This window comes from Vigna unguiculata, chromosome 8 (assembly GCF_037176805.1).
Source record: "Vigna unguiculata cultivar grain cowpea cultivar isolate G323 ecotype 2 chromosome 8, ASM3717680v1, whole genome shotgun sequence".
Lineage (NCBI taxonomy): Eukaryota > Viridiplantae > Streptophyta > Magnoliopsida > Fabales > Fabaceae > Vigna > Vigna unguiculata.
The window spans coordinates 6,082,099-6,099,707 of NC_140799.1; the positions used below are offsets into that span (position 1 = coordinate 6,082,099).

The 17,609-nt window shown below is 33.1% G+C and overlaps 1 protein-coding gene across 1 annotated transcript; it reads right to left on the bottom strand.

The window, feature by feature from the left end:
- Positions 1 to 831: 831 nt before the first annotated feature.
- Positions 832 to 1,251, bottom strand: LOC146884058 (uncharacterized). Its single transcript, XM_085665649.1, has one exon. The coding sequence runs from the start codon at positions 1,249 to 1,251 to the stop codon at positions 832 to 834; it is 420 nt and encodes a 139-aa protein (XP_085521775.1).
- Positions 1,252 to 17,609: the final 16,358 nt, after the last annotated feature.

Below are 17,609 nucleotides of genomic sequence, written 5' to 3' on the forward strand. Positions count from 1 at the left end.
TTTCATGCATACAGAGAAACCTTTTTCCACTAGCTGCCCAACACTAAGAAGATTACATTTCATACTTGGAACATACAACACACTTTCAATAACAGCCACAACTTTTCCATCTTTCTTGATATGTATATCACCAATTCCAGTAGCCTCAATTGTATTATCATTAGCCAATCTGACCTTACTCTTCTTACTAGTGTCAAGATTCGAAACCCAATATTTATGCCCTGTCATATGATTGTTACAACCTGTGTCAAGAAACCAATTTTTAGACCCAAATTCTGCATCCTGGGTAGTAACCATCAATATTACTGGTTCTTCTTCTGAGTCCCCTTAAGCCACATGTGCTTCCAGGCCAGATTCCCTTTTCTGCTTTCCTTTTCCATGCCAGCAATATGTTGCATAGTGTCCCCACTTTTCACAGTTGTAACACTGAATCTTCCTTAAATCTTGCACTTTCTTTCCACCTCTTCCTCTACCACTAAAACCATCTTTGCTGGTTTTGTCAGAAGATTTTGATTTCCCTTCACCTGAGGCCAGATCTTGATTGGCAGATCGTCCTCCTTTACTGAATCTGCCACTGGAATTGTTCTTCTTCCATCTGCCACGAGAAGAATGACCCATGTTTGAAATCTGGGCCTGCAAAGCTTTCTCTTCCTTGGCCTTTTCAGCAATCTTGTTCACCATCTTTAATTCATGAGCTTCAAGTGTTCCTTGAAGTTCTTCTATCTTCAGCTGTTCAATATCCTTGCATTCTTCTATTGCTGCCACAACATAGTCAAATTTAGAGGATACTATTCTCAGTACCTTTTCAACCATTTTCTGATCTGTGATGGTTTAACCATAATTCCTCATTGAATTCACCAACAATTGCAGTTTATTGAAATATTCAACCATTGTTTCTTGATCAGCCATAGACAATAACTCATATTGCCTTCGAAAAGATTGGAGTTTCACCATCTTGGTCCTTTCTGCACCTCCATATGCATTCTGCAAGATGTCCCAAGCCTCCTTGGTTGTTCTTGCTTTGGATATCTTCTCAAAATTCACCATATCCACACACTGATGAAGTAAACAGCGAGCCTTGCAATCTTTCTTTTTAGTTGCAACATCATCCTTTTCTGGAACCCCATTCTTTACAACCTCAAGAACTTCTTGATAACCAAGAATGGCTCCCATTCTTATCACCCAATAGTCAAAGTTCTTGCCATGAAGAACTGGAAGATTTGCCAGAAAATTTCCACCTCCATTTGTCATAGCAACTCACACAGATCCAGAACCTTACTGCTCCTGATACCACTGTTAGAAGGAGGAAGAAAAGGGGGCTAGGGTTCAGATGAAGAAGAAGAGATAAAAGAGGGATAATGGGTAGAGGTCTCTCACACACACAACACACAAGTGAATATTGAAATCATACACTGGTATTTTATTATTGCAACTATTTTACAGAGAAAATAGAAACTCTATTTATAGAGTTGATTATACAAAACAAATTGTAAAACTAACAAACTGTAAAGGTAGCTTGAATTAACTACATCACCATCATGCTGATAATTTATCCACATTTTAATATATTTTTCTTTTCATGTTACAATTTATTAGAAAAAATATTATGACTTTTTTTTCTGACTTTTATTTAATATTTTCGAAAAAATTAATAATTTGCACTAAATGACATCAAAAATAAAAAATAAAAATAAAAGAGAAATCATAATATTATTTTCTAATTTATTACTCGTTTTCTGTATGTGCAAAAGGTATTAAAGAATAGAGAAAAATAGGACTGTCAAAATGGATAATCCGACCCGACCCGGATCGACCCACCAGGTTGACTCGCGTGTTCCAACCCATTTGGACAATTTTAGAGAGAAACATAAAGAAGCAATTCTACACACGCAACCTAAAATTTCACCACACTTTTGACTTCTCAACTTGGGACCTTCTTGAGTACTCAATAATTAAAAGTGCGTTTCGAAGAATTTGACGAGGGTCCCAAAATATAATGTCACGAGAATGTGTATGATTACTTCTCGTCGACTTTGACCAACTCCGATAAATTGTTTTTTTTTTTTTTTAACTTAAGCAAATAGTATTCAAGTAGTAGGTAAATAAAGTGTACAACAATATTTGTTTATAAACTAAATTTTATAATTTAGTTTTGTTGTGAATTTGACTTATTTTGAGTGTTGAATAGTTATGTTTCGTTTCGTTTAAATGATAGTTTAATCTAAGAATAATTTTATTTTGATATTCAAAATTAGATAACAGAGTTAAAATTGATAAATTTTGAGATTTATAAAATTTGCCAAATTATTATATTTTACACTTTTTCTCAAGTAAAAGTTTGTAATCCAATTAATTTTTTTTTTAATTTAAAACAAAAAATATTTCGAACAATTCTCTTTCCTCGTAGTTAATTTTTCACTCAAGAAAAATAGACGAAGAAAATCTTCGGTTTACACTAAAGTGAAAGATTTTTTTCAAACTAAAACTCTTTCCCAATTTAAGGAAAAATAGGTTGCTTAAGTGATGATTATTCATCGAAGTGATTTGTGATTTTTGCAACGTATTTTTGAATTTAAATTGACATATGTGACATGTGTGAATATATATGTGTGTGTGAAGATTGATGAAGGAGCTGAAGCCTGAAGCCGGAGATGCCGTTGGGAGAAGCAGATACTTAGTGTCGTGTTTGGAGTGGAGTGTGAGTTTGGATGGCACGAAAATAGAATGAGACGGGAAAGGATTTCGTTATTTTATATTTTATTTTAGAGAAAAAAATTCATCTACATTTTCATATTATGCATTCTCATATTATGTAGTCATATTGACTGTATTACTATTTCATATCAATTAACTAAATTTTATAAAATAATAAAAAATTATGGTAAAAAAAATATAATATTTAAATATTTAATATTAAAAATAATATTGTTTTTTCAATACAAAATATTTAAAAATAAATTATATTATAATTATATAGGATAAAAATATCAACTTAATTATCGATGATTGATAGATAATTAAATTTTTTTAGTAAAAGCGCTTTTCAAATGAAACAAAAAACAATAATAATGAAATAAAGAAGATAATTTTTTTTATATGACCTACAAAATAAAAGTTTTATGTGAAAAAAAAAATATACAATAAATAAAAATTGATAGTGTTAAACATTCAAATGTGAAAAAACAAATATACAATAAATAAAAATATTAAAAAAGAGTAAAAATATTCAAATGTGAGACATAAAAAATATTTAATTGACATACATCATTTGAATATAATTGCATAAAGGTTGGGATAAGATGAAAATTATATTGGAGATGCAGATGAATTTCATCACAAACTAAACAATACGAAAAATAAAAAACAGAGGGTATGTAGTGTGTAGTGTGTGAGTATTTTAATAATTTAAACAAAGACGGAGCATATATGTACATTCCCATATCCAATTTAAAAACTTGGGTATTCGCCATACGCATACCCATACTGTTAAAACATATCTTTCTAACCCAACTCAACCAAGAAAAGGGGGTGAACTGGTTATTGAATCTTTTACTAATTTTAAAAGAATCTTGAAAGTTTCTTTAACCTTTATACCCCAATTAACCAGTTTTATAGTTCTGTGATAATGGACTGTGTAAAGCAATTGAGAAAGGTATAAAAGAGGAGAGAAACACAGAACACAACAATATATACTAGTTCGATTCAAGATGAATCTGCGTCCAGTCTTCTCCTAAGCAACCCACTTAGGAGGATTTCACTAAAACAATAGAGATTCAAGAATTACAAGAGCATCTATATAATTCAAGATCCTAAAGACTAAGGAGCTTGATCTACAAATCAAGAACTCCCCCTAGATGCAATGCATCCACACAATTGCACCTAGCCCTTCACTTTACCCAGTGAAACACTGTAAACAGAAATACAATAAGAAAATAAATAAGGAACGAATACACCTAGTAGTTGTGCAAATTTGTCACTTGATTCCTAGATCCAAGCTTGACTCATCAAGGTTGAATCCACCTTCAATCTTCTTGAAGATTAACTTGAATGATCTCTCAAGAACGCACAAGAACTCTGTAGATCTTAGAAAAGCAGTCTCTCAATTCGTTTCTCTATAATTCAATTGGTTTTCTCTCTATTTTCAAAACTGATTTCAAAACTATTTTTATACTAGAGTTCTGTTGCAGTTATTAATAGATTAGGAATTTACCTAATAGATTATCGTGAGTGTATTTTCACTGCATCAATGCAGTGCCCTCATCTAATCTATTAGTTAAGTAGCTAATCTATTTACGAGTTCTGCTTTTGGTCACATTCAAGAGTTTGATGGTTGATACAATTCAATGCAAGCTTGTTTTACATGTAATTCTTTATCTACAACATTTAATGAACAAGCTAGAAAATCAGGATTAATCCTAAACTAGTGATACACAAGTTGCATAACTTTGGACATCATCAAAACCATCTTCATTTAATTGAGTAGGCTCCCCCTCTCAACAATCTCCCCTTTTTTATGATGGCCAATATGTGTCTTGCAAATAAAAACAATACAAACGACCTTTCTCCCCCTTTGGACAATAGCAAAAAGAGCAATAACAATTTAGAACACCACCACACTGAATATGATGGTAGATGCATGGCCATGACAGCAAGGGAAACACAAAGAAAATATATGCAGTAGAGACACGCAGTAGATAAAATTATCAAGCAAAAGTAGTAACGAGGAACAAACAACAATCAAAGCAATATATAGATGAGCAAAACCAACAATCAAGGCAAAGTGTTGATTCAGTACAAACCATAAGGAAAGTTATCCTAGCCAAAAAGAACAGTGTGAGGTCAACTAAAAATACACACACCACCTCACTAAGAACTAAAGGAAGTCTAAGAGGCGTAAAAGGTTATCCTAAAGGGTAGTTAGACAAAAGTGGGTGTGTGGGGATAGGACAGAGCTATTTGTCATCAAAGGCATCCTCGTAGTGCTCACTCTTAGTACCCTCTGCAGAATCACTAGCAGTAGCCGAATTGGGAGGTGCACAACCAGTATTGAGCAGAACAAGCTGTCATCCAGGTTTGATGATGGTCGAGACGAGTGGTGACCATGCATAACATTTCTTGCTCATAAGCAATATAGGAAGCAACAGCGGGAGAAGATTCGACATTGTCAGCTTGTTCTTCATCAGTTTTGTCCTTGAAACACCAGATATTTCCCCTAAAAGCCATGCCCATGTGGTGAAGAGCATTTGCACCAATCAGACTAGTATGGTTCTGACCATAGGAAGTTTCCCAATGAAATTAACATTATAGTGTTCAAACACTTTGCACAAGATGACACCATAAGGCTAGGGATAATTAGGTAGCTTAATAGCCTTCTGAATTGTATCAGAGACCACCTCAAACTAATCAATGAGAAGGTTACATTTGAAGGCATGGAGAAGAAAGACATCCTCTGTCGTGAGTTGAGCATGATTGCTGTTGTGAGGAACCAGAATCCAGGAGATAATGAAAGCAAGCACCCGTTCATCCTTTTCAATCGCGTCTGCCCTAAAAATATTGTAGTTGCGCTTGGCAGTGGGATCCCTCAAACACGATTGGTAGATGTCTAGACGATTTACACCGGGAAGACCACGATGAGCAGGAAGCCCACCTGGCTGAAATCCAGCAATAGAGGTCCAAAGCTCCTTGGTCAAGACGATGTTGACCCCTTTGACGTGAGAGGTGAGAAGATCCTCTTCACACCGGAGATTTACGTAGAAAATCCTAACGAGATCGGGGTATACATTGCCTTTGAGCTGGACAAATTTCTCCAAGCTTTGGAAAGAAAGAAGAGTGGGAAAAGCAAAAACATGGGTCTGGAAGAAAGGAAGATCAGCATACTTGTGATTAATGATCTTGCAATTTCGAAAGGAGCGCACAAAGGTGTCTTGAGCTTCGGGGTCACTAATCCAACCATCAATATCAGAATCTCGTTGTTTGGTTGCAACCTGTTTGATTCGCTTGCAAGAGGAGGAGGATGAAGCCATGACTGATGTGGAGAAAGGGCATACGAGGGATGGAGCAGGGGGTCGAAAAGGAAAAGTGAAGCCTAGGGTTTGTAGGGTGTGAACCAAGGTGTCGAGGTCTGGGTGTGAGAAAGAGCAAGGGGGGCAGGTAGGCACTAACCTAATGGATTAACAAGGTCAACTTAGTGGAGTATTGTGCAATTAGTTGCTGAGAAAATTGACTGAATGAGGCACGATAATCGATTAAGGCAGAATTAGGCTAGCAACTATGCAAATAACACACAAAATGCACACCAATAGATGCAAGGGAAAAATAAAATAGGTATGTAAAATTATGTCATTTAATTCTTCCAACATATATGTGACCACGAGAGAGAATAACAACATACAAAATAAATGTTTTACAAACAAAACAGAACAGAGAATAATAAAACAGATAAGAAATATGCAAATGTAAATGGGGAGGATACAACAGATGCTCAATGAGAGCAAGTGACGTTGAGGATACCCAGCTCATTTCTAAGAGTGTAAAACCTCTCTCGGGCTAGGGGTTTTGTAAAGATATTGGCCAATTGATTGTGAGTGTCAATGTATTCAACTTTGCAGTCTCCCTTTGACACATGATCTCTAATAAAAGGGTGCCTGATTTCAATGTGTTTGGTCTTAGAATGTAGAACAGGATTTTTAGTGAGATTTATAGCACTTGTATTGTCACATTTTAAAGGAATGTGATCAAGATAAATGTCATAGTCCTCCAGTTGATTTTTAATCCAAATGGACTAGGCATAGCAGCTGCCAGCAACTATATACTCTGCCTTAGTGGTGGAAAGAGCAACGCAGGCTTGCTTTTTGGAGTGCCATGAGATTAGGGAGCAGACTAAGAGAAGGCAGGTTCCACTGGTGCTCTTCCTATCTGTTTTACAACCCCCAAAGTCTGAATCACTATACCCTATGAGAGATATAGTTGTGCCATGAGGATACAACAGTCCTAGGTTTCTAGTGCCTTTTAAATATTTGAGGATCCGTTTAACAACACTTAAATGGGACTCTTTGGGACAGGACTGAAATTTGGCGCACACACACACGTTGTACATAATGTCTGGACGACTAGCAGTGAGGTAGAGTAATGAACCAATGATACCTCGATATTTAGTTTGGTCAATTGTAGGACCTGCCTCAACTGCATCTGGATAACAATTAGTAGCCATAGGAGTTGAGGATTCTTTGCAGGTTTCCATGTTAAATTTTTTTAGCAGTTCAATGCAGTATTTTGATTGATGAATGAAGAGACCATGCTCTCCCTGTTTTATTTGGAGGCCAAGAAAGAAATGCAGCTCCCCCATCATGGACATTTCAAACTCATCCTGCATGCACTTAGAGAATTCTTGACATAGGAGATTGTTGGTGGATCCAAATATGATGTCATCCACATATATTTGGACAAATAGTAGATAATTTTCAGCTTTCTTGATGAAAATGGTAGAGTCTACTTTACCCCTTTGAAAACCACTTTGCATCAAGAATTCACTTAACCTCTCGTACCATGATCTAGGAGCTTGCTTTAGTCCGTAGAGTGCTTTCTTAAGTTTTTACACATGATCTGGGAATTCATAATCTGTGAATCCTGGTGGTTGTTCTACATGGACTTCTTCCTTGATAAAGTCATTTAGAAAGGCACTCAATGCGGATATTCCTCGTCAAAACAAGAATAAGTTCGCACGGTATCCACGAGTGTGAGTTTATTTGTCATCTCTAAGCATGAGTGATTTTGGAAGTTAGGAGTGGAGAAAAAAAGGAGTAGATGAATGGAGAGGAAAGTAGAGGTGCCAAAAAGAGATGTAGAGAAGTGTGAAAATGACGAAAACTAGATTTTTGGACTACTTGGACCAATAAAAACAAAATTAGTGTGTGAGTGTTAAAAGAAAGTAATAAAAAGGATTAAACTCTATATTTTTTCTCTTTGTTTTTTGTTTTATTTATTTTTCTTATCATCCTTTTATTAAAATATTTTTTAATTATTTTTTATTAATTAATTATTATTTTTTGAAGAACTTTTCTTTAATTCCTTTTTATTTTTTTCTATTTTTGAATTTTTAGAATAAAATGTATTCATCCGAACGAGATTGGGTTTTACCACCATGAACTAGGGATGTCAGAGTGGGTTGGACCTGACGGGCCAGCCCATTAACTCGACTACATTCAAGCGGCACGAGTTAGCTTTTTAATTCACCATCCCAACATGACCTGACCCGCCTAACCCACCTAACCTGCAATCTCGTGCTACAGGGTGGGTTAGCCCGCCAACTCACCTAACGTTGCACAAAAGATGCAAGCAAGATCGATGAAAACATACGCAAGAGAGATAAAGATGAAGCGAGAGAGAGCGAACCTAGACCACAACATCCACCTTCCATACCATCAATGCAAGGATGAATCCTACCTTTATCTCAAATAGACGATGCGACAGTGAATCCCACAAACCTTTAGATTGACGAATCACATCTTTTTATATTAGAGGTTAGGGCAAAGTCAGAATAGCACAAAGCAAGGGGCACCACCTAACTCAATCGTTACCGTTCTTCTTCTCTGACGATGGTGTGGTAGCGACAATGGTGGGTATGACGACGATGGTGGGTGTTACTTTTGATTCGGGTTAGCGGGCCGACCTGTCGGGTTGAACCCGAATTAACACCCTACTTGAGTGCTTCTTGTTTAGATGTTCAATTAAAAATTCCAACATGTTTTTCAGCTTATAGTTTTTGGTAGAGGTGTCAATTTGGTCCAGTCCACAGGATTTGGCCCTGGCCCATATGGACTAGGGCCAAAAAAGCCCACATTAAAAAAAAAACCCACACTAAAAAAGTTCATAGGGCCAAAAATCCTACAAAAGCCCTGTGGGCCAGGGCCAATCCATGGGCTTTCATCTTCCACATGAAAAATATATTATTTTTTAAAATATATTATTATTTGTGGGACAAACCCAATGAACTGGACAAGCATGATGACCCAAATAGGTCGAACGACTCGGACCTGCTCGATGATCTTGACAAGAACGATGACTCGAACTAGTCCGATGATCCAGACAGGCTCAACGACCCGAACGGGCCCGACGACCAAGACATGCCCCACAATACAAACGGCCCTACAACCAGGACGCGCCCGACAATACGGACAGGCCCGACAACCTGGACTGGCCCGACAACCTGAACGAGTCCAACAACCCGGACAACCCCAACGACCGGGACGATACCGACGACCCGGACGTGCTCGACAACCCAGACGACACCGACGACACAGACGGTCCCGAGGACTCGGACGGGCCCTACAACACAAATCGGCCCGAGGACTCAGACGATCTCGATGATTCAGACAGTCCCCACAACCCAAACGGGGCCTGATGATCCTGACAGTCCCCACGACCCGAACGGGCTCGACGACCCGGATATGGCCGATGACCTGGACAAGCCCGACGACCCAGACGGACCTGATGACCTTGACAGGCCCGATGACCTTGATGGGCTCGATGACCTGAACGAGACAGATGACCCACACGGACCCGACGACCAGGACAGGCCCGACGAACCGGACGGGCCCGATGATCCTGACGGGCTCGATGACCCGAATGGGCCCGATGACCTAGAAGGCCCCAACGATGCGAACGGGCCCGACCACCAGAACGAGCCCGATGATCCAGACAGTCCCCACGACTCGAACGGGCCCGATGACCCAGACATACATGATGACTTGGACGGGCCCGACGACCCAGACATGCCTGATGACCCGAACGAGCCCGACGACCCTAACGGGCCCTACAACACAGATGGGCTTGACCATCCAGACGGGCCCTATGACACAGTCAAGCTCGTTCTGTCGTCAGACTCATCCGCGTCATGGGGCCTGTCCGGGTCGCTCGCCTTGATTTTTGACTCTGGCTTAGTGTAGTATTATTTAGGGGGGCTAACCCACTTTAGCTCTAGCCCTAACCCACTAGAGAGAGGGCTTTAGGGGCTGGAGCTTTTTTTTGGCCCCCTAATTTGGGGACCCCCTAAAAGGGGGATTTATGAAGAGTGGGTCAGGGCTGGCCCATGGACTAGAGGCCAAATTGACACCTCTAGTTTTTGGTAGTAAATTTAGTTATTTCCATTAATCTTATTAAGTAGAATTAGATTTTCATTTCAGTGTTGATTGCTTGTTAAATTTAAGGTTTTACAATTCAATTAGCATTGTGTTAGACTAGGTTATCAGTTCAAAACATCACTCGCGCCACAATACTTTCCATTCTTAGTTTCACACAGACGCTTGCCTTTGGATCTATTTCTTGCATCAACTTTGTAGTTCAGGTTTGTAAATGTGATTTCGTTGTTTAAGCTCATCCCGCACTTGGCCTGTAAAATGCGGTCAGGCAAGCCCGTCCCACGTTGAAAATGAGGACTGAAAAGTTTGGTCCACCCCGCATAAGTTTTGGCCCGCAAGCTGACCCACTATTTTTTCTTTTTTGAAAAATAAATTCTTATGATAAAGCTTTCAATGTTTAACAAATTGGGAAACTTTAACAAGTTCAATAAATTAAGCAAAGACTTTGGACCGTTGAATGATAAATTGATAATTCAACATTTTCATCATATTCATATTTGTACTTTGACATGTACAATGTATTCTTCAAATGTTAGCACATTAAAAAAATACATAACACTGGTTTTTTCCACTCATACAAGAATTTGAAACGTTCATGTAGAGATCCAAAAGGAATGTAACCAATATACAAAAATACAAGTTTTTTTTTTCTTTTTAATTTTTATTTCTTATGCACATTGCAGCCACGCGGGTCACGGGTTATGCACGGTGGACTTTTGTGAGCCAGCATGCTCAATATCTCTGCCCGTCCCGTGTTTTTTCAACGAGCCAACCCGCCGAAAAAGCCTGCAATACCACCCCTAGATATTTCATTTGAAAACCGAGAACCTTGTTCAATTGATATTTTTAACGATCACTGTAATTATGGAGGTATGGGATTATAGGGATGTTAACATGGTGGGTATGGTATGGGTAATAGTTCCCATATACCCTACTCATTGGATAAATATTCGTCTAGTATCCATCCTCATGTCCATACAGGTATCCGTTATGTGGGTACCCGCATATTTTTTTAATATTCACGGGTACTATGATACTTATATCTGTCTCCTAGATATAAAAAATACTCGTACTCGTTATTCCTGAATATTTATTTTCTATCGTTTGTAAGTTTTATCAGCAAATATCCAGAAGTACAATGTTTTTTTACATATTCCATTTAGGGATAGGAGGATATAGCACATACATGTATGATTAAATATATAAAGTATATACACACAGTACAATAAATACGTGTAGTAAATACATATATACTAGTGTTAAATACGATGCAAAGCATAATTAGGCAGATTATTTTGTGGGGGATCGCTGTCAAGACATGATACATTACATCGACCATACAACAATTGCTATATATGGTGTTTGATTTACAATTGGACTGTCCTGATGGATGAATACAAGTTATGATTTTTTGACTTATAAATGCACTGATCATTTTATATTGTAGGTACACTATATTATGAAAACTTTTTATATTTGTATACAGGTTGAAGCACTACTAGTGTTCCAAAATATATATATATATATATATATATATATATATATATATATATATATACATATATATATATATATATATAAAGGCGGATCTCTTCGGGGGCAGGGAGTCCCCCTAAATTTTGATTTTTTTTTTGAGTATATATGTATATATATATATATAATATAAAAATATATTTAAAATTTATTAAATTTTTAAAATTTTTAAAATTTTTTAAGTTGTAAACAATATATATTAGAAATTAATAAAAATTAAATTTTTTATTTTTTTATTTAAACATAATAAATATATAATAAAACATAAAATTAAATATAATAAAAAATAAAAATATTCAGGTTTAATTTTTCTTTTGGTTTTTACTCTTATTTGAAAATTGACGCTAGGATTAGGTTAATTACACCAACAAAGCAAATCATCCATATTAAGAGTCTCAATTTTAATGAAAAAATAATTTATCTGTTTCGAGGAATTTAGCAAATTTTATCGTAAAAGACTAAATTACATCAGTTTTTCAAAAATCGGGACCAAATTGAGATTAAAAAAGAAATAGAAGACCAACTTAACATTTTTAAACGTAAGCATGAATCAAAAGAGTAATTAAACCAAAAATTTATTAACATAATTGTAATAATCTCTCACTCTCATATGTCTTCTTTTTGGTTTTAGAGAAAAAAAAAAGTTAGACATAAACTCATTATATTTCTCATTTATCCTCTTCCTTTCCCGTCTCATGTCTTACTCGATAATGAAAACATTATTTTTTTATCTCATGAGCTTTTTGTGTATTCATTTTTTTATGAATATAGAAAAAAAATGTATTATGTATTAATAATATTGAATATATTTTTCTTTTAATAATTACGTGTCTTAATTTTTTATTAGATTATTATCAATTATTTTTTAGTATTATTTACAAAGAAGGTATATTGATAAAGAATGGAAGAATAAATATATGTTCAATTAGAAAAGTCATTTTTTGAAACATTATACTAATGATCGAATCTAATAATCTCAAAATTATATTACTTTGACCCTCAAAATATATATATATATATATATATATATATATATATATATATATATATATATATATATATATATACTTTCTGATAAAAAAAATATACTAGTGTTCAATACATATAAATGCAGTATATTGAATATATACATTAAAACATTTATTACATTTATTAAATACATTTAAATACCATAATGATAACACATATCATGAATACAATATATTAAATGCATCTATTAAATGTACTTCTTTATTCCACTTCTTTTTTAAGTTTCGTTTAAGATTTAAATATATATATACTATAAATTTAATTGATTTCAATAAAATAATTATAATATTTTTCATTTTTTATTTTTTTTTAGGTCACAGTAAATACATGTAAGTAAAATAATTTTAGGTAAAATATAAGAGTATAAAAAAAAATTAACAAAAGCCTTCAAAAGCATTGCATCACTCACAAAGGAAGAAAAGAGAGACGATTTACTACTTTCCTAGTGTATTTGATAAGGTTGTTAAGGTAATTACAGTTTCATTTGATTATTCTATAAGTTAATTTATTTAACTAATGAGCGGTTTTAAAGTAGTTTATTTTTCTACAGTTATTTTTTGGTTGTTATTTTTTACCTTTTATTATTATTATTATTAATTAATTAATTATTACATTTTTTTTAATATGTATGGGGTTACTTTTGAATTTCAAGGGTCATTAATCGTACTTTATAGTGTCTTTAAGGAAGTAGTTAAAATTAAGACTGTAAGTAGGATTGTAAGAGGTTTATATGGTTGTAAATAGTGAGATCATGACACGAACAGTAAATTTCACTTTTTATAATATATATATATATATATATATATATATATATATATATATATATATTATTTATATATATATATATATAATATGTAATAATATATAAAAAATAATTAACGTAATAAAATATGAAAATTATGAAAAGAATTAAAATAAAATAACAAGGGAAAATTAAAAAAGAAAAGTTTGTTTTCCATCTTCATAAATAGCATTAATATAAATTTTTTTATACAAGAAATAATAAATAGTAACATTATAATTAATAAATGTGAGAAGTAATAAATACTATCGTTATAATTAATAAATACTAAACATTATTATGCTTTGGATTTATATAAAATTAGGAAATTATAATTATATTAAATTTTAATTGAAAAGTGTTATGGTGTATTGGAGTTGGATTTTAATTGTATTAATTTTTTTATTGACAAATTAATTTTAATTTTACTAATATTTAATATAATTAGGTAAAAGTTGAATATGTGACTGAAAATATGAACAAGTAGTGTAAAATTTTAATTATTTACCAAAGAATATGAACAAGTAGTGCATCAGAAAATTCGAATATAAAACGACAATTTATACGATTTTGTTCAACGATCCTACTTTGTTTATCGAGATTATTTGTGGGATCTAACTATAAATATTATATAAATAGTAGGATCTTATGATTTTAAAATTTAAATCTTGATTTTGATTACCTTAATTCTTAGTGACATGAGGTAACACTTTCCATTAAAATAATATCAATTTATATATTTGATTTTCTAAAGATAAAAATACCAATTTTTTTTTTCTTTTGATTCTAAACAATGAGAGATAGCATAATTTTTGTGTAATTTTTTACAAGATAAAATTTTAATAAATCATCATTAATATTTAACTTTGTTGGAAGTCCTATATCAACTAGAGATAGAGTTAAGTTAGAACACTACAAAAAAATATTCCATTAATAACCAATTTTAGTGACTAAAAGTTGTTAGTTACTATGATTACCAATTAACAAAATTAAAAATTATTGGTTACTAAAATAGTTACTATTAGGAATGAAAAGTTATAATTGATCTCTAAATTGTTTTCTAAAATTTAGCTATTATGATTTTGCTACCAAAGAAAATTGGTCACTAAAAATTAGCTATCTAGGTTTTCGCTACCAAAAAAAGTTAGTTTCTAAATCAGTCTCTAATAATTTAGTGACCAAATATAATTTTTTATTTATAATAGAGATTATTTTAGTACCCAATAATTTTTAATTTTGTAAATTGGTATATAAATTGATTACTATAATAACTAACAACATTTTAATTACTAAAATTGGTTGCTAATGAAACACTTTCTTGCAGTGAAATATATAAGTTGATGCAAACCTTGTTTTTACCAACTTGATTGGTAACATTGCATATGACTTCACATGAGGGTTGTGTGTCTAATTCGGAAGTCTCACTTTTTTTTCTTTATTACTTTTAAATTTACGTCGTTGTAATTATTAATCATACTTACACATGATATAAATTATTTTACGTATTTAAAGACAATCTAATTTTTAGAATTTATAAACATTATATTATAACATTTTTTATTTCTTAACGAGTTCAATGTATCAAATTCAACTATAAATATATAAGCTAAAAAATTATTAACAATAATTAAATACATCTATAAATAAATAAATACAAACACATAAAGTATTTCAATGTAAAAGTTTTCTTAATGGGGTCAAATAAAATTTGATGGTGGCATTTTATAATAGGTTTTGATTCTTTTCATCCTTATTATCATATGAAGCAACATAAGAACAAACGATGAATTAAATGGTTGGTAAATGATTAATAAGATCAGGAGTGTCAGCATTATAAGAGTGAAAGATTTACAAGAATTTGATTAGTTTAATTATAGAATTAATTGCTAATTTGTTTAATTTTTAAAGAATATTTTGGATTCTATCAACATTAAGATGTCAAACTTCACAACATAACCTTATTTGAAAACGATAAAATAAATGAGAAGAAATTACTCATATGCTAACATTTATTTATTCATTGTATGAATATTATTTGAACATCGGCGCAATAAAATCATTACTTATTCTTACCACATTTTTTATCACAGTCTTGCATACATTTTGAATAAAGTGGTGGTGTTGGTATTAGGCCGATACATGAGAGTATACACTTAGATTTACATGAACTAGAAGAGTCAGTATTCAACTTAACTTGTTCAGAAGTATGTTTGTAATCAGCCTCTGCAACACCTAACGCAGTCATAAGTAAAATCATAATCCCAATCGTTTTCATCTCATTCATTCTCTATCTCCTATTGGAATCTTTATGAATTATACAAAAATTCTGTGTGTAGGTATATGTTATTCTTGTTGTGGTATGTTAGAAAACTAAACATCAATTTATAGAAAAAACTAGTACACGTAGAATGATTCTAGCATGTGGAAATTATTTATTATTGGTACTAGAAGATATATTATTAGTAACCAATTTAAGCAATAAAAATTAATTAATGATTAATTTAGATATCAATTCATAAACTAAGAATTATTAGTAATTAAAACAATTTTTAAATTGTTCTCTAAATATGTCATTGTAATGAATTGATTTCTAAATTATTAAAGAACATTAACAAAAATTTGGTTTCTAAATTTGCCCCATTAATAACTAATTTAGACTCAAATTTAGAGTCCAATTTGTTTGGTAGTTAAAACCTTAATTACTAATATTAATGACATCTAGAGACCAATTCACTATATCAATTAATGTTAAGCATTAATAATTTTTAATTTATAAATTGGTCAGTATAGTACTAATTATTTTTTGTCAATAAATTTGATACTAATATGAGATTTTTTGCGTGTATTGAATTAGTTATTAATTATAATTAGTTAAAGTTTTTTGAATTTAAACTACTGTTATTCTTTTTTATAATTTTTAATGTGTGTATACAACGCCATGTCATAAAATATTAATTACTTTTAATTTATAATGTTATCTTACTAATTAGAACTACCTACAAATTAAAAAGTAACCCCACACATACTAAAAGAAGGCAATAATTAAATAATAATAATAAAAATAAAACTGTGATTAACAAATACACTCATATAGGATAGTAGTAAATCGTCTCTTTCCTCTTCTTTGTGAGTGATGGAGTTATTTTTGACAACTTTTTATTTGTATTTTTTAAGACTTTTAACTAATTTTTTTTTTGTCAATAAACTTTGTTATTAATTAAATATTTATTGTAAGACCCTAGAAAATGGCGTTTTAAAAGTGATAGTGGTTTAAAAATAGTGAGACTCGATTATTTTAATATTAAAAGGTTTTAGTATAAATAGAATTGTTATAAACGAGTTTCATTATTTTAAAACACACCATCTCTCTAGAAACCACTTTTCTAGAGTTCTCTGACTTCTCTCTAGAGGTTCTGTCTCTCTGGTCATCTGATTGAAGAACCGAGACCGTAGGATTGATCCTCTCGGCAAGCTCTTCAAATTGGACCGATCAGTTTCTCCGTTCGCGTAAGTTGAGTTTCCGCTCTCTTTTTAGTCTTTTTCTGTTTCTGTTGCATGCAGGCCCTCTTCCGCTTGCATGCGACGTTTTAATCATCAGTATGAGTCTCTGTTGATCAGTGATCATAACGGTATGTCCTGATCGTTCTTCTGATGTTTCTATGTGTAGATAGAGCATCCTGTGGAGTTAGAGGTGTTGACGTTTTTAAGGCGTTGATGTTTATAAAGTTGTCTAAACAGGATAACAGGTAAGGGAAGCTAACTGTTTTACTTGAATTTCGTATAGAAATCATTCTGATGACTTTGAATTGCATGATTGATTGTTGTATGAGTGCTTGAACTGTGTAATTGAGTGTATGCTTGAATTGTGCTAGATTTCTTTACTGTTGCATGTGAGAACAGATTAAGAATCTGGTATTTTCGCCTAAGCGAGCAGCTCTCGCCTGAGCGAAAACACCAGAAATTCATCTCCTGTTTCTGTGCGAGATCTCGCCTAGGCGAGCCAGTCTCGCTTGAGCGAGAGTCACTCTCGTCTAAGCGAGACAGCTTAGCCTGAGCGAGAATTCGCCCAGAGTTTGGGTTGTTTTCTGTTTCGAGCCTCGCTTAAGCGAGAATGACTCGCCTAAGCGAGA

What these genes read in the sequence shown, in the direction of transcription:
- LOC146884058 (XM_085665649.1), bottom strand. Translation starts at nt 1,251, where the DNA reads ATGACAAATGGAGGTGGAAATTTTCTGGCAAATCTTCCAGTTCTTCAT.